We start from the raw sequence: 18,640 nt of genomic DNA, 5'->3' as shown, positions 1-18,640 counted from the left end.
AGAGATGCAGGAAAAACATGAAAAAGAAGTCAGCAGCTTAGTCAAGGAGATCAAAAAAATGCTGAAGAAAATAACATGTTAAGGGGCAACTAGGTAGTGCAGTAGATAGAGCACCGGCCCTGGAGTCAGGAGTACCTGAGTTCAAATTCGGCCTCAGACACTTAATAATAACCTAACTGTGTGGCCTTGGGCAAGCCACTTAACCCCATTGCCTTGCAAAAAAAAAAAAAAAGAAAGAAAAAGAAAATAACATGTTAAAAACCAGCATAGGTCAAATGGATAAAAGAGTTCAAAAAGTTATTGAGGAGAAGAATGCTTTAAAAAAAAGCAGAACAGGCCAGCTGGAAAAGGAGATAAGAAAGCTCTCTGAGGAAAACAAGTCCTTCAGATGTAGGATAGAGCTAAAGGAAGCTGATGACTTTATGAGGAGTCAAGACACAATACTTCAACACCAAAAGAATGAAAAATTAGAAGAAAATGTGAAACATCTCATTGAAAAAAAAATTGATCTGGAAAACCAATTCAGGAAAGATAATTTTAAAATTATTGGGATACCTGAAAGTCATGATCAAGAAAAGAGTCTTGACCTCACTTTTTTTTTTTTTTTTTTTTTTTAGTTTTTGCAAGGCAATGGGGTTAAGTGGCTTACCAAAGGCCACACGGCTAGGTAGTTATTAAGTGTCTGAGGCCGGATTTGAACTCAGGTACTCCTGACTCCAGGGCTGGTGCTCTACCCACTGCACCACCTAGCCGCCCCCTTGACCTCACTTTTAAAGAAATCCTACAGGAAAATTGCCCTGATATCCTAGAAGCAGAGGGCAAAATAGAAATTGAGACACTCCACTATCTCCCTCAGAAAGTGACCCCCAAAAAACAACCCCCAGGAATATTATAGCCAAGTTCCAGAACTCCCAAGTCAAAGAGAAAATATTACAAGCAACCAGAAGGACACAATTCAATTATTGTGGAGCTGCAGTCGGGATCACATAGGATTTAGCAGCAACTACATTAAAGACTTGGAGGGCTTGGAATATAATATTCCAGAAGGTAAAAGTGCTTGGAATGCAATCAAGAATCAACTACTGAGCAAAACTGAACATCTTCTTCCAGTAGAAAAGATGGACTTTCAATGAACCAGGGGAATTTCAAATGTTCCTGTTGAAATGACCAGAGCTGAACAGAAAGTCTGACCTTCAAATACAGGACTCAGGTGAAACATAGAGAGTGGAGGAGAAGGATAAAATATGAGCAACTTAATGATAATGAATTGCATGTATTCCTGCATAGAAAAATGATACTGATGATATTCATATAAAACTTCTCATTTAATAGAGCAGGTAGGAGCTTTTATAGATGAAGCACAGGAGAGAGCTGAATTTGAAGATATAATATAGTGTAAAAATGGAGTCAATGGTTAAAAGGGAAATGCACTGGGAGTAAGAGAAAGGAGAGGTGGAATAGGCTAAGATATTTCGTATAAAAGATATATATTTTTTTACAATGAGCTTTCGCAATGATATGGAAGGGGGAAGGCGAGGGGGAATGAGAGAACCTTCACTCTCATCAGAAATAGCTCAGAGAGGCAACAGCATACATACTCAATAGGTACAGACATCTAGAGTAAAAAGGAGAGAAGTGGGAAAGGGGGAAGGGGAAGATATGGGTGATAGAGGAGAGGGTAGATCATAGGAGAGAATAGTCAGATATAACACATTTTCTTTTTTACTTCTTGCAAGGGACTGGGATTGGGTGGCCTGTCCAGGTCCATGGGGCCAGGTGGTTGCTGGGTCTCAGGAGTGGTATGGACTCGGGGCCTCTTGGCCCCAGGGCCAGTGATCAGTCCACTGCGCCACTCAGCTACCCTACAGCACATTTTAGAAGAGGGACAGAGTGAAAGGAGAGAGAAAATATAATATATGATAGTGGGGAGGAATGGATGGAGGGACTTACAATCAGCAACAGCAACAGTGGAAAAATATGGAAGTAACTTTTATGATGGACTAATAAAGAATGTGATCCACCTGAGACAGAGCTGATGGTATCAGAACACAGACTGAAATACATTTTTTTCTCTTTCCTTTACTTTATTTCTTGTGAGAGTCTATATTTTTTTGGGGGAAAGGATATTATATGTTTGCTCTTAAACAAGAATATTTTAGTAATGTATAAAAAAATCACTTGCACAAAAATATTCATAGCAGCTCTGTTCATGGTGGCAAAGAATTGGAAATTAAGTAAATGTCCTTCACTTGGGGAATGGCTTAACAAACTGTGGTATATGTATATGATGGAACACTATTGTTCTATTAGAAGCCAGGAGGGATGGGAATTCAGGGAAGCCTGGAAAGATTTGCATGGACTGATGCCGAGCGAGATGAGCAGAACCAGAGAAACATTGTACTTCCTAACAGCAACATGGAGGTGAAGACCAACTTGATGGACTTGCTCATTCCATTAGTGCAACAGGCACAATACTTTATTTTTCTTCCTTAAGGATATGATTTCTCATCACATTCAACTTAGATCAACGTATACCATGGAAACCATGGAAACAATGTAAAGACTAACAAACTACCTTCTATGGAGGGTGGGGGGAGGGAAGCAAGATTAGGGGGAAAAATTGTAAAAAAGTTTAAAAAAAAAAAGAATTTAGGACATACCAGAGTATGAACTAAGCCTGGAAGGAAACTTCTGAACTATTGACTTCAGTCTCCTTATGAATTTGTCCAAAGTTTCACAAGGAGTACCAGGAGCAAGATTTGAACCCACAGCCTCTGCCCCTGGAGTCCATGCTCTTTTTGTCCTAGCACGTTGCCTGGATTGTATGGCCTGATGGCTGCAAAGGGTGAAGACAGATTCACTATTATTAAAAACCCTTGCAAGGAGGAACTCTGAGGTCTTCTTGCCCTGACAGTCATTGCTATCTGCTGTGGTCTAGTCCCTTTTCTTCTCTAGGACTCACCCCAGTTCTTCATTTGAAAAATGAGGGAAGTAGCTCATTCTAATGTTCTAAGATTCTTGAAATTCAGCTTCTGTAGATGCTCACTCTGGACAAAGACTAAAGTTCTGTACATTAGGGTCCAGCATATCATTACCACTCACTCAGGAAAAAATGTTTTTTTTCAAGGTTCACAAGTAACTATTTCAAACAGTAAAAATAGCAACCATATTTTTTCTTCTTTTTTGGTTGTCAAAGATTTTGGATTCTTATGAAATCTTCTCCTTTCATCTGGCTTGGCTCCTGGATGTACAGAGAACTCAGATAAGTCATATTCAGATTTATCCAGGATTCTACTTTTAGCCAGATGTCTCTAGCCTCTTAGAACAGCTGTTTCTGTTGCATTGAAAAACTGGGGCAATCAGGGTTAAGCAACCTGCCTAAGGTCACACAGCTAAGTGCCAGAGGCTGGATTCAAACTCCCATCCTAATTCCAAAGCCAGTGCTTTATCCATTGCACCACCTTAGCTGGCTGATAAGCAGGAGAAGTAAGGTGAGTTTGGTGCAAGGAGTCTTACTCGATCTGGCAGTGTATCAAAAAAACAAAAGGAATCATTTTAAATGAATCCAGCTCCTATGATTATTCAGACTATTTATAAAAGAAAACTGAGATGACCCTGAGATTCCTGAGTTTAACATTTCAAGCCCTCCACAAGCTGGCTGTTACCTTTCCAGTCTTATTTCATATTATTCCCCCTTCCCAAATTCTCTGTTCTCATTATCCTGGGTTCCTCACAGATACTTTGTAAATCCTTATTTGGGTCTTTGTTGTATTGTTTGTTGTATTGTTTGTTACACTGCTAACAAATTGCAAAATCCAGTAAATTAATTTGGGCAATTAGAGTAGATAGAAGAGCCAACATATGAAGGTGGTAGATACTGAACCCTAAAACACATGGATACTGTTTTCAGAGATTATGAATATTTTTTTCTTTTCCACAGGCATTTTCTTCTATATCAATCAATAATATTTATTATCTATTTATTTACTTGTTCTGTTGCATCCCCTCAGTAGAAAGTAAGTTCCTCGAGAATACAGAGGGTTTTATTTCTGTCTTTGGGTCTCCAGCATCTTGTACATAGTAGGTACTTACTAAATGTTTGCTAAGTTGAATCCCAGAATGTTAAAAATGGAAAGTAGCTTCCCTGAACTTTTAATGAAGAGACTACAAATGAGAAAATGTACCACTCCAGGTCATACAATTAATTGCCCACAGAGGTGCTTGCAGCAGATACAATCGCTCACCTTTCCTGTGGGGTTTTTTCTCAATCTGGTAAAGAGATTCCAGAACCCTTGCATGGCCTTTGTGCCTTCCAGATGGTAATGAGGATACAAGGAGGTAACAAGGGTAAGTGGAATGTGAACTGGGATTATTCCACTACCCCCTCCTAGTTTCCTCTCTCCCACTGTCAGTCTGACATTGCCTGTTACAAAAGGACTCATCAGGAGTCACAAGACATAGAATTCTGTGCCAGGCCCCCTGGAATGTCACCTTCATTACAGAGTCCAGGACATCTTGGTGTTGACTAACACGGTGACAGAAATTGTGAGTTAGTGATAAGAGCTACTTTCAAGGAACATATCGCTATCAGCCCATGGAAGGCTCCTGACTGATGTACTTCAAGAAGTAATGTTCTTTGCCATTCCAGAATTATTTGATGACCTGCATCAGTGGGTTCCTGCACTTACAAAAAGTCTTCAGTTTTATGTGGCCCCCAAAAGCATGTCATCAGAGTAAAATTGAAAGCAAAAAGAGAACTGAAAACCCTTCATTCTCCAGAAAAGGAAACTGAGGGAGGCACAGTGACATGGAATGATTTGTCCCAGATCAAGATCTGAACCTAGGTCTTCTCCTTACAAGTTCATTCTTCCCACTTCAAGAAATAGTAAAAATAATAGGCAAGGGCCATGAATCAAATTCAAACTGCCCTGCAAAAAGACTGACTTCCAAAAGGGTCCCACTTCCTTACCAAGACAGTTTGAAGCATCAACTTGTTCTTTTAAAAAATCCACACACATCTTCTTCACAGGTTCAATCTGATACTGGTTTGCAGCATCCAATAGAGACTGAACATTGTTACTGTTTACGGAGATCCTACAGATACAACACTCAAAGTTAACACTGGTTTTCCATAAGCCATCTGGATCATTTAAGCATCTTCCTCATGGAATCTTCAACTCAAAACAAACATTTGAATTACTGCACATTGATTGAACTTCATTTTATTTGGGCACCTACAACATTGGAAGGGCTGAATTTGACCCTGGAAGCATTCCTTCTGGCCTCCGCTGGCCGCCTCTACAAGAAGCTCTGTTCAAGTCTTTCAAGAGCAAAACGGCGTTCCTCCCTCCCCTCTTTCCTCCTAGACCTGAATGACAAACCCTTTTGGTGTCCTGCTCATGGAAACATGTAGCAAGAACCTTAGCCACATTGCTGAGCTGGGCCACAGCACTTAAGCAGAGGTCACATGTTTGTTGCTTCCTCACTTACCGGGCAGTGTAAGCAAACTCCACCAGCTGCTCAATGATGTCTGGCTCAGCATCTTTGAGCTCAACTTCAAAAGACTTGGATTCCAGCATGTTGGCTAAGGGAAGAAGGGACAAGTAACTTAGGCTTGACAGTGACCAGCTACAAAGACTTAGTGCATGTGGTTAATAAACAATGGGGACATTTTAGTGTTCAGTTTATGCAGGAAAAAAAACACAAGCTATTCATTGCCCAAAAGGATGTTTATTCCAAATAATAATAACAATAGGGAGACACACAGTGATCATTTAATTTAGCTAGTTCTCTAAGGCTTGCAAAGCTCTTTTGACATATTATCATACTAGAATCTCCATGCAGGAGCTGACTGACTGTGTGCTACAAATTTTGGTTTCCATAATTCTTTGAAAAGAGAGAGTAAATATTACCTCTAAAATTGGTTCATTTGATTTCCATCATTCTGAAAAAAACTTTTAGTATCACCCTCTTGAATTGCAATAGGACAGGTGAGTTTGGAATAGTTTAAACTCCTACAAATTTAATTTTTGGTTTAAGACACCACTCAGGTCAGAATGGCATTTCTCTTTCTTCTCCTTCTCTACTAGATTTCAAAAGGACAATCTCAGCAGAGCCCCAAGCAGGGCCCCAAGACTATGGGTATGACTAACTCCACTTCCAAAGCATTCTTAATAACAATAAAGGCATCTGACCCAATGCCACAACAGCTAGGGATTCTATAATGAATCACCATGGCCAAGATTCCATCCTCTAAGTGTCTTCATAATGTTCTCCTTAATTTCTTAGTGCCCTTTATAAAAATGGGGTCAGGAAAATGATAATTTGATTTTTCAGATACTTACTTGTAAACATTAAGTTGAAAAAATGACTGGCTGCAGCAAGAACAACTCGATGAGCTGGGATTTTTCTCTCCTGGACCATGAGAATCACGTCACACAGTGTTTTCTATTGAAAAAGAAAGATCATAGTTATTTTTTTAAAAAATTATTTATTCTGAACTTAAGTATAAAAAAATGAGAATAAAACAAATAAAATCAGAAAAGGATGGTACATAAAACTTTTTCCTTTTAGTCAGATGACAAATGTAACATGTTAACTTTCAAGGATGTAAATCCTGCCTATCTGTATTTTTTCAGATCCTTAGGTTAGGATCTTCTGTGCATCAAAATAAATGCTTCTAAGACCCTGGGCAAGTCACTTATCCTAAGTGCTTTGAAAAAAAATGCTTCAGTGACTCTTTTCCTTTTTGGCACCACTATTACTAACTTCCTCTTTGTCCTAACATCCTTATTCTCTGCAAATGAAAAAAAAAGGTAAATAAAGGTCTTGTAACAAAAATGTATCATGGAGCAAATCAATTCCCATGTTGGTCATGACCAAAAAATATCTGTCTCTACAGCTTGAGTTCATCACCTCTGATTGGAGGTGGGTACCATGTTTTCTAATGGTGCTTTGCAATTGGATCTTATTCATTTTTCAAGACAATTCATAGGGTCTGATTGGGCAAACCATGCAAACATAAATTAACGATATGCTTTGTGATCAAAATGGCAGGGGTGGAACTTTTTATTTTTAAGTAGGACCCCTTAAGGGCAAACAATTGTTCTTCATATTTTTCATTGTAATGTCTTGAGTTGTTCTCTTAAAAAAAACATTTTGCAGAGCCCTTAACAAACAACCTCATTGATGGGTTATTTTCCCATTTGCCAATCACTTCCCTATCCAAGAATTGTCAATGGCTCACTATTGACTTTTTTTTTTAGGTTTTTGCAAGGCAAATGGGGTTAAGTGGCTTGCCTAAGGCCACACAGCTAGGTAATTATTAAGTGTCTGAGACTGGATTTGAACCCAGGTACTCCTGACTCCAGGGCCCATGCTTTATCCACTATACCACCTAGCTGCCCCACTATTGACTCTTGGAGAAAATGCAAATGTCTTTGATATTTAGAAATGTTCACACTTAGGTTCTCATACTTTCTGTCAGCCAAACTGGCTTCTCCAAGAAATCCATTGGTTCTACCCAAGAGTCACTACTTACTACTTTCTCTCTCTTGGTACTCATCTCTACTATTTCATAATTGCAAAATTCCCAGACTGTCAGAGTTGAAAGGATCATTGAGGTCATTGAGTCTCTTTTCTTTTTCTTTTTTCTTTATTTCACAGATGAGAAAACTGAAACTCAAAGAGGTTAAGAAAGTTTTCCCATGTCACACATGTAGCAAGTAGTGGAACTAGGATTCAAATTCTGGACCCAACTCTATAACTTGCCAGTTTTCTCTTACATTGAACTGCCTCCAAGAAGTAACAATGAAAGTACAACTGTACTTGAGAGCAAGTGGTAAGAACATCTGAGTCATGATAATAGCTTGAAATCGATTCTCTCCAACTTGTTAAACTGCTGACAGATTTAGACTAACAGGTACCTCCCAGGTACCCATCCAAGTATATTTTCTTCACCATTCCCATACTAAAGATTTCATCCTGTTCTTCCCAATTTTAATCTCTGATGACTGAAATCTTTCTCATCTTTTAAGGTCGAAATTGAGGCTATAGCTTCCACAAAGATTTCCTTGATCTCGGCCCAAAGTGAGCTTTCTTTTGGGACCTCTCTATGATTTAACTATAAAACAACAAAAAAAAATTACAATATTTGTATATAACTTGTCTTCGCTACTATACTATAAGCTCATCAAAAAAAGGGAATATCTCCATCGACTCTAAGGACCATTTATTAAAAGATATCTGCATATAAAACACTATACTGGGTCACATGCTAAATCCAAAGACCCTGTCTTCATGGAGCTTACAAGGTAACATGCACAAATATTGTTCTGTATTTTGTGTTAGAGAACCAGGAAAGGTGGACAGTGCTATGCATATTTTCTTTTCTTCTTTTTTTTTTTGCAAGGCAAATGGGGTTAAGTGGCTTGCCCAAGGTCACAAAGCTAGGTCATTATTAAGTGTCTGAGGCTGGATCTGAACTCGGGTACTCCTGACTCCAGGGCCAGTGCTCTATCCACTACACCACCTAGCTGCTCCTATGCACATTTTCTAATAGACAATTGGTCGATATGACCAGGTCTCAAAAGAAAAATTGCAAAACTATTAGCATCCATGACAAAGAATGCTCCAAGCTACGAATAATAAAGAGAAATGCAAATCAAAATAACTGAGCTTTCACCACAGATCCTGCAAATTGGCAAAGTTCCCCCCAAATGGGAAAAGCTTGTGCTGGAAGCGTTATAAGAAGATAGATATAGTAATAGTACATTACTGGTGGAACTGTGAGTTGACACAACTACCCTGAAAATAAATTTGGAATTCTGCAAACAGAGAGACCAAAATATCCACAGACTTTAGCTCAGAGATTCTCTTACTAGGCTTATGCTCCAAGGAGGTCATTAATAAAAAGAAAATCTCTGCATTATATACATATATCTAGCAGCACTTTTCATGAAAGCAGAAAATTAAGAAACAAAATACATGCCTAATGTTTGGAGAATAGTGAAACACATGGTGGTCCCTGAATGGATTGTTCCTGCAATGTGAAAACAGAGAAGCCTGCATAGAGATCCGTGAACTGATGCAGAGCCAAGAAAACAACACATAGAATGATTCCAGGAATGAAAATGGAAAGAATGATTTCATACAGAAATCTAAACAACTGCTGTGAAATTCAAAGAACTTGAAAAACGCCCCCCCCCTTTGGCAGAAGTAGGTCAACAAGTATTGCACATTGCATGTATTTTGACTTTATGCTGATTTCTTTTTTTCTTTGTCAAAAATATTCATTTTATGAGATAGAAGAAGGGGAAATTGTGATGACATAAAAAAGGCATCAATATAAAATGTACAAGAAGAAAGTACTATGAGATACCTGAAGGAGAAAGGATCATTTCTAATTAAGGGGAAAAATCACAAAAAGCTTCAGGGAGGAGATGACATCTGAACTAGATTTGGATAAATCAGAAGATGACAAATTGGGAGCTGGAAGAGATTTTCAGAAATCATCTGTTTTACCCCTGTCATTTCTTTTTAAGTTTTTTTGCAAGGCAATGGGGTAAGTGGCTTGCCCAAGGCCACACAGCTAGGTAATTATTAAGTGTCTGAGGCTGGATTTGAACTCAGGTACTCCCGACTCCAAGGCCAGTGCTCTATCCACTGCACCACCTAGCTGTGCTCCCCCCATCATTTTCAAATGAGGAAACTAAGGCACAGAAAAGTTAAAAAGTTAAATGACTTGCCCAGGGTGTGCACAGCTAGCATCTGAGGTGAGATTTGAACCAAAGTTTTGCTGACTCCAGTTAAACCACCGTCTTTATTCTACCACACAGATGGAGGTACTATACAGGAGAAGCAAGGGTCAGGTGAGAACCTGGATAAAGTGTCAATGGCTTCCAGGGAGGGAAACAAATATGGAATGTACCTAAAAAACTATAAAACTGTGAATAACCTCTGACCCAGCATGTTGTTATTAGTTCTATACCTCAAGGAGACCAAAGAAAGCAGAAAAAGACCTCTATGTGTATAACGACTTAGAGCAGCTCTTTTTTATAGTGAGAAGAAATTAGAATGGGGGGGAGGTTGTCCATCAATTAGGGAATGGCTGAAAAAAGTATGTATGTGAATGTGTTGGAATAGTACTATTATTATTATTATAAGAAATGATGTTAATATCAGATAAACTTGGGAAGACTTGTATGAAGAATCAAGTAAGCAGATTTCCTTGATCTCAGAATTTATACAAATTAAACAAATGAGGCAAGCAGGTGGCACAGTGGATAGAGCACTGGGCCTAGCATCAGAAAGACGAGTTCAAATTTAGCCTTAAGTACTTACTAGCTGTGTAACCCTGGGCAAAACATTTAATACATATGTGCCTCAACTTCCTTAACTTAAAATGAAGATAATTATAGCAACTACCTGTTGTGAAATGAGATATTTGTACATCACTTAGCAAATCTCTCTCTTTAAGGAGGAGAAAGGAAAAAGATATATTTGAAAATGAAGGTCCTATGTAAAAACAAAGATGAAAAACTTTAAAATATTCTAAAAAGGAGGAATGAGGAAAGTGCTAGGAAGTGACTTGAGCTGGGCTTGAAGGAGGGAGAGGAGGGAAGGAGAGGATAAGGAGAGTTAGACCATAAGAAAGAGGGAAAGATCATTTTGAATCATATCATGGAAGTCAGTTATATCCAGCAGATTTTGAACTTAACCAAGAGAAGTACACTGAAGGAACAAGAAAGAATGTGAGACTATCGGAGCAGAGATGGGAAGAAGGAGGGCTGGAACTAGAACCATAGGAAATACTAACTAAAGGCCAAATAGTCAAAGGGTAACTTAGTATCTTAGTAGCCTAAGGAAAAAGGGAGTATCAAGAAAGAAGAGGAAGCATCAATGGCAGTTGCTACTGGGAGGTCAAAATGGATCCAGATCAAGATAAGGCTACCTATTAATCACTTTGTATCCCTGATGCCGGTCACATTATTTATATGTAGCAAGCATTCAATAAACATTCATTTAACAGGATTTGGGAGCCTACCAGGGATGACTCCTGGTTGCCACCTATGAGAGCCACAGGGCCAGCACAAGATCTAATACAGATGCAATCGAGATACAGAAGACCATAACAGAGTCAGGAAGGCATCCTGATGACCCCTGCTCTCTGATCAGTGTTTGCTGAACAGTAGAGTCCTTGGCAGCTAGTCAAGGTTTCTTGACTCGAAGTAGAGATGATGGCCTGGAGGTGCAAGTGGAGGCCCAGCTCCTTTGCACAGGCACATGGGACCCATGGGCTGGTGTGGGCTGCTTAATAAGCCTCCTTGAGGGATGGGATTTCAGGGAAGCCTGGAGGGATCTGCATGAACTGATGCTGAGTGAGATGAGCAGAATCAGAAAAACACTGTACATTCTAACAGCAACGTGGGGGTGATGATCAACCTTGAAGGACTCGCTCATTCCATCAGTGCAACAATCGGGGACGATTTTGGGCTGTCTGCAAAGGAGAGTGCCATCTGTATCCAGATAAAAGAGCTGTGGAGTTTGAACAAAGTTCAAGGACTATTCCCTTTAATTTAGGAAAAAACCAGATATCTTATTGTCTGATCTTATCTCTTAGACTTCTTGTCTCTTCCTTAAGGATATGATTTCTCTCTCATCACACTCAATTTGGATCAAGGTACAACATGGAAACAAAGTAAAGACTGACAGATTGCTTTCTGTGGGGGTGGGGTGGGGGGAGGGAAGTAAGATGGGGGGAATTGTAAAACTCAAATAATATCTTTAATAAAAAAAACCTTTATTTAATAAGCTTCCTTGGTTTTCCCTTATGGGGGGGTAGGAAATTGACATGGATGTTTTTAAAAAAAGTATCAATAAAATGTTGAGCACATGCTCCCTCCCAGAAGAGCTAACGGGACTTTCCGCAGTCATCAATCTTTAAGAAATTCTCTTCTGAATTCAGGTCCCTGGCTGGTGTCAGCTTCATGTGATTCCCTGATCTCTCCACTCTCTGCCAATTAATGTTAAAAGAGGAAGATGATGATGAATGAGAACTTCCCTCTCTGGTCCTGGCTGATTTGAAGACAAAGGACCAGTGAAATATAATGTTGTAACTTCTTTGTTTTTAAACAACTTAGCTCTCTAATGTTCTTCTCTGATACAGCAGTGCCTCTGCTCAAGGCCCACAAGAACCAAACAACCCTCAATGGACTGACACACTGTGCTAACTCAGGACAAGCATCAGAGCTTATTGACACAGACACTAGCTTAGGAAGACAGCCTCTGAGAAATAGTCTTGCTGGAACTTCTGGAGAAAATTGTTTAGGTGTTCTTTTCACATTTCTGCACCTAAGCAGCCTGCTTTGAAGTTGGAAGCCATAAACAAACCCAAGCACAGTTCTGCAACATGTCACCAGCACAGCCTTGGTGATGCCACTTCCTAAGGTCAAGCTGGGTAAGTCAAAGGGAGAAAAAGGGGGTGTGGACTAGGGGACTTGTAACATATCCTTTCCAGTTCAAAATCCCTTGGACCTTGGGAGTTCTTATTTTAAGCCAAGAAAACTGACCAAGATTCAGTTAACCTCTCTAGTTTGCTGGTGGTGCCCAGTCAACTAGGCTAGTCTCCATTTCTTCCAAATAAGAAAGGTAAAATGTTAAGGCTTCTGTTTTTTGAAATTAAACTTTTTTCCCTTATGAAAAAACAGAAAATAAAAACTACAACAATGACAAGTAAAGGTTTTCCCCCTCCCTCATTTATTTTTGAATGATTAGGAAGTTCATTCATTCCTTGGGTATTTTTTTGTCTGATGAATTAAGAGGCATTTAAGGTAGTGATCCACTTCACCCCATTCAAATCATGAGAGTTAGTTGAAGGAAGTTATCTTCACTCTCGCCAATCTGGATCTATCTACAGAGTATGCACTCTGGGCAAAGCTGAGGCAGTGGGAAGACAGGGCGGAGGGTATTCTACTTGAAGAATGTACCTCACAGAATATCTCTTCTGATGGTGCCATAATATGCATATATGGGTATGTATATAATATATCTACAAACACACACACACACACACACACAGAAAGTGAGAGTTGGTGATGCCCTAGGCCCCCTTCCACCACAAGACTCTCAAACACTTGCTGCCCAGCAATTCTCACTTGTCTAGACTCTATTGTATAATCAACACAAACATTAGATCTAGCTTATTGATCAAATAAGATTATTTTTGTGAAGAACTGAACTCCCTACCTAGCTTATAACAAGATTCATATTTGTTCTCTCCCTTCTCATTTTTACTTTTTTTGCTCTCATACTCATTCTCTCTCCTCAAAATCTGTTATCAGATTGACCTAGATTAAGCAGGGGGGTTCCCAGTCTGTGGTCCATAGACTTTGAAGGGGGTGTTCTATGAACTAGGTGAAACAAACCTTAACCTCTATTTTCACTCATCTCCAACTGAAATTTAGCATTTCCTTCAATTCTTCAATAACCTAATTGGAACCTAATTGTCCAGAGGCTTCCCTGGATTGCCTAAGGGGTCCAGGATACCTTCAAAATGGTTTAGAAGTGCTGAACTTGAGTGGATGAAGGACCTGGGAAAGGGGGATCTCTTTCTTCAATCTCCTTGTTTCAGATGAGGAAACTAAGCACCTTGCCGGAAGCTGTGAAGTAGATGCCAAAGCTCCTCTTGTGACCCGTCCAAGTTTCTCCAAAGATAGAGATCTTTGAACAGGACTGGCAGAAAGCAATGTAGAACAAATGTCCTGCCATTTTGAAATAATGGTGCTTCTATTTATTTATTTATTGCTCTTTAAACACACCCACACACCCACTCTCCAACCACAAAAAAAAATTATCTAATTGGGGGTTGTTTCCTCAGTTCTCTCAAACCTACAACACTACATACTAGTTTCATCATATAAAAACATGGATACAATGATCAAACTGGTCCCATCCTTCAGATCCCTAATCTCCTACTACCTCCAGTGGCCCATCACTCGTTAGGAGGGATGTGCCTGCCATCTATCAGCCTTTTGGGTCATAGGAGGCTGCCAACTCAGAGAAGGGTCTCTTGACCCTGAGGGAGGAATATTTTTTTAGTGACACGTCCCCACAGTCAAGGGAATGGGCAGGACACACTGCACCAAACGGAAACTTAGACAATAGTAAACCAGCCTTCAGGGTAAAGAAGTTGGCCAAGTTAGCCAAAAAAATTCATATGGGCTTTATTTCTAATCGGGACAGACTGGAAGGCCATCTGTGGCCAAAGAACCACCCCAGGTCCATCTAGTGTTTAATAAAATATGACTATTCTGCAGAAGTGACAACTCTTACAGCCACAAAGAAACTATCAAGGCCAGAACAAGACACACAATGGGAGAAGCCGAAAGGGGAGAGCAAACAAGATTTTGGTCAAGTGTCTATCTTTTATTGAAACGTAAATAGTTGGTATTTGTAGGTTTTATATGAAATTCTGTTCCTTACTTTGCCTGAGATTGGTATTGTTTAAAAACTATAAATTATATAGAGCTCTGTGGCCACCTGATTGGCTTTGGCATTTTCTGTGAGTCACCATTCTTTCTTTTTTTAATTTTTGCAAGGCATTGGAGTTAAGTGGCTTGCCCAAGGTCACATAGCTAGGTAATTATTAAGTATCTGAGACTGAATTTTAACTCAGGTACTCCAGGGTTGGTGCTCTATCCACTGTGCCACCTAGCAGTCCCCATATCCATACATACATACATACACACATATATACATACATATATGTGTGTGTGTGTGTGTGTAGATATACATATATATATATATATATATATGTATGTATGTATATGTTTGTTTGTTTTATTGCAAGGCAATGGGGTTAAATGGCTTGCCCAAAGCCACACACAGCTAGGTAATTATTAAGTGTCTGTGGTCGGATTTGAACTCAGGTCCTCCTGACTCCAGGGCCAGTGCTCTATCCACTGTGCTGCCTAGCCACCTGTGAGTCACCATTCTTGATTGGATCCTGGGCCCCCTCCACCACCTCTGATAGGGGAGCTCTTTGCATGCCAGCTTTCTAAAGCTGCTATATATATATTGTGTTCCTGTAGCAGAATATAAGCTGCCTGAGGGCACTGTCTACCTTGCTGGCATTTCTATGGCCAGTGTTTAGCCCAGACTCAAACATTGGTATCTATTTCAGTTAGTGAATTGGGCACCTGAAGAGATGAGGCAGTGACTTCAGGGGCCACCTGAACATCATCATTCCAATCCAAATAGAGGAACTTTCACCTGATAAGCACTCAAAACCCAGAAATCACCATTCTAACCCTTTGGCCTTTGGCTCCACAGCTTCTACTTCTCAGGAAAAGCATTCTTTCAGTCTTTGCCTAAATACCACAGGTGAATGGGGAGGTACCTCAGCACCAGGTTGGAGACGCCCCCTAGGTGGGCACAGGTGCAGCTCTGATGACCTGGAAGCTTGTTTGGAGCTAGAGCACTAGGGAACCTTGTGGTGACTTCCCCATTACTCCTGGGACCAAAGCATGCAAATCCATCCCATGGAAGTCCTCAAATACTGGAAGAGGGCTCCCATGCTCCTTGCTCCACCTTCCTGCCCAATCCCAGGATTTTCATCTTTTTCAAACAGCCTCATTTTCACTGAACTAGAGAACCCTCCCTCTCGCATCACCTCCCTGTGTCCTCTTCTGGATGCTCTCCAACAACATGGTGCCTGGAATGGAACTTCTCCATATTCCAGAAGTAATCTGCCCTAGGCAGAGAATGGCAGGCTCTCTGTGGTGTGCCAGGACACAGGGTTCCATTCTCAGTCTACTACCATACCTTTGGCTTTTTCAAATGATGTTTGTCCTTCATTCTCAAAGAAGACTATGATGTCATGGTGAGGCCATGACAAGTGTATGAATTGAATTTGACTGGGGGGGAGGTACTGTGCTAAGTCACCAACCTCAATTTTCCTTCGTCTGGGTCCAATGGCCAGATATGAATTAGAATGACAGGAGATGACCTTGGATGCAGGGCTGGATTTGAACTCCTGTCCTCCTGACTTCAAGGTCAGTGCTCTACCCCATGCCACCTAACTGCCCCTCTTTTTTTAAATGAATTGTTGACCCTGCCTCTCATGCCTTGACCTGTAAAGAAAACTTCTTGACACTCACCCCCTGTGTGATCAGTGGAACCTCCTTGGGCCTCAATTTCCCTCTGCATAAATCAAGGCTGCAATGGGAGTCCATTGGCTCCCAGGACAGAGCAGGAAGCAGCACCCTGGCTCTCTCTCTCCCCTTCCCCTTCCCTTGTGACTGTGGGTCATATTTCAAAGCTGCAATGAAGAAGAATCCATCGGACATCTTCATAGGAATGCTAACCCTCCACTGCCCCATCACGTTCCTAATTTCCACTGGTACAAGCAATGCAAACAATGAAGAAGGAGCGATCATGGCAAACCTCCTCTCCTGTTTTATCTTCTGAGAGAGCTGGAGTGGGCTGGGGCAGCACAACTCCCCACTTATTAGGTGCCTACAGTTTTCCCTGGGTGAGGGCTCCAGGGCTCTGGCCTGGGCCCTTTGCTCTGCTCTCTAACCTCTTTCGGGGTAGTCAGCTCAGCTTCCAGGGTCTGCCGGAGCTCTGTGTGGATGTGGCTCAGGTGCTTACATCCAGTCCCAGACTTTCTCCTGAGCTTCAGTTATGCATTGCCAACTACCAGCCTGCTGGCCACCTCAAAGTGGGCCTTCCAGTCATCTCAAGTGCAACCCCAGGCAGCCTCCTCATTCGTTCTCCCCCCCACCCCCAAACCCCTTGTGCTGGGAATAGAAAGATGACAAACTAATCCAGTCCCTAGGCTCAAGGGTCTTCTATTACAGGAAAGGAAATGAAGTCCTTCAGGGATAGCTAAGAAGTGGCACAGGAGGCCAAATGCTGAGGGGTGTGGAAGCCGCCACAGGGTTCATGGAAGGTTTCTTGGGGGAGGTGGCCCTTGAAAGGAAAAGTTTGAACAGACACTATGGGGGGGAGGGGGGGAGTTGGAAAGAGAGTCCTTTCTGGGCCCGGAAGGGCAGCAAGAGGAAAGGAGTGTAGATGGAAGAAGACGCAAGGAGAAGAGGACTGTGCGGTTGGGCATCAACAGCATCTGTCCTGGAGAGTTCCTGGAGCTGTCTGGCATGGGACTGGTAGAGGGAGGGCCTTGAAGGTCAGGCCAAGCCTGAGTAACAGCTCTAAAGTTTCTACTCATCACCAGAGATTATTTCCAAAGCACACGGTCCTTCTCCTCTGTCCCAGGGAGAAAGGAGGGGATCAAGGGTACCTGCGGAGGAGCTGCCCTGGGTGAACAGCAAGGCCGCTCTCGAACTGTGACCCAGCTTCTGTCCCCCTTCCCATCAATATTAGCGGAGTAATTCCCACAGCTCCGTGATCCCCACGATCGCAGGCTCATACAGCTAGACCTGGAGCAGGGGGGTGACTGGGCCAGGGTCACACAACGGGGGCCCGGTGGAGGGAGGGTTCAAAGGCAGACCTTCTGATGCCAAGTCCTGTGCCCCCAGCCACCTGGCCTAGGCGCGGTGCAGGGCTGGGCATCAGCTCCCGGGGGCGGGGGCAGGGGCAGGTTCCCCCTGGCTCCTCCCCCTCCCTGCCAGGAAGCTCCCTGAGGGCAGGATCGCTTTCATTTTTCTTCTCCCTCCCCTCCGCCCCCCCCCGTGAGCGCCCCCAGGGCAGGGCCCGGCTGACTTTCGGGGTCCCCCTCCTCCATAAGCCCCCCGGGGCCGGGCCCTTCTCTTTAAGCCACCACGGAGGTAGCTTCCCGCCGCCGAGGCCCGGATTCGAATCCCGCGGGGGGCCTGCGGCTCGCGGGTGACCTTGGGCCGGCCAAGGGGCGGGCGCTGCCCAGGCCGGGGGCTCGGGGAGGCCCCGCCGCCCCTCCCCGGGCCGGTACCTGCTTGCGCATGGTGTTCATGACGCCCATGAAGCTGGCCAGCAGCTTGGCCTCCTCCCGCGCCGCGAGCTTCTTCTCCGTCTTCTTCTTGCTGCTCTTCTCCGCGCCGGACGCGGCCATCCTCCCGGGCACCCGCGCCGCACGACCCCGCGCGCACGCGCACACGCACCCCCACGCAGGCCCGCCGCCGCCCGGCCCCCCCCGGCGGCGGATGGAACAGGCCGGGCCTCGCCCCGCCCGGCCCCGCCCCGGCCCGCCCCGGCCCCGCCCCCGGAGCGCTAGCCCGGCCTCCGGCCCGGGCCTCGCGGGAAGCTGGGCCCGCGTGTCCAGATGGGGCAACTGAGGCTGTGGGGAGGGGCCTTCCAGGAGAGGGGAGCTGGGGGGGCCTTTCCCAACACCCAAGGCGAGCTGGCAGGGCCCTCGGGGGGCGAGTTCCGGCACAATCCAGGCATTTCCACCCACGGGGGGCCCAAGGGCCACGGGGGTCTTCCAGGGACAGCCGCTCAAATTCAGGGAAACTGAGGATCATGGGGTGCCTTGGAGACAGAGGAAGGAAGCCCGAGCCAGGGACCAGGAGAGCTTGAGCAAGCAGGGGAAGTGGGTCTCCTGGGAAGGTCCCTTCGTCTGAGCTAACAGCTCTCCAGAAGGCTTCCGACCCGGCTGGAGCCATGCCTAGCGCTCCCCCAGCTCCAATGAATGACATGAGAGATGGCA

At 43.1% G+C, this 18,640-nt stretch overlaps 1 protein-coding gene across 1 annotated transcript in view; it reads right to left on the bottom strand.

The window, feature by feature from the left end:
- The window catches only part of KLHL7 (kelch like family member 7), a 50,118-nt gene extending 32,056 nt beyond the window's left edge, over window positions 1-18,062 (bottom strand). Inside the window, exons 1-4 of the mRNA XM_074195464.1 lie at window positions 17,927-18,062; window positions 6,345-6,447; window positions 5,491-5,584; window positions 4,970-5,094 (exon numbers count right to left, since the gene is read on the bottom strand). Of these exons, the coding sequence (XP_074051565.1) occupies window positions 4,970-5,094; window positions 5,491-5,584; window positions 6,345-6,447; window positions 17,927-18,046 (442 nt within the window). The 5' untranslated portion in view covers window positions 18,047-18,062. The remainder of the gene's footprint in view (window positions 1-4,969; window positions 5,095-5,490; window positions 5,585-6,344; window positions 6,448-17,926) is intronic.
- Window positions 18,063-18,640: the final 578 nt, after the last annotated feature.

This window comes from Macrotis lagotis, chromosome 7 (genome assembly GCF_037893015.1).
Source record: "Macrotis lagotis isolate mMagLag1 chromosome 7, bilby.v1.9.chrom.fasta, whole genome shotgun sequence".
Lineage (NCBI taxonomy): Eukaryota > Metazoa > Chordata > Mammalia > Peramelemorphia > Peramelidae > Macrotis > Macrotis lagotis.
Note: the sequence above shows the minus strand (reverse complement) of the source record. Positions and strands in the feature narration are given on the sequence as shown.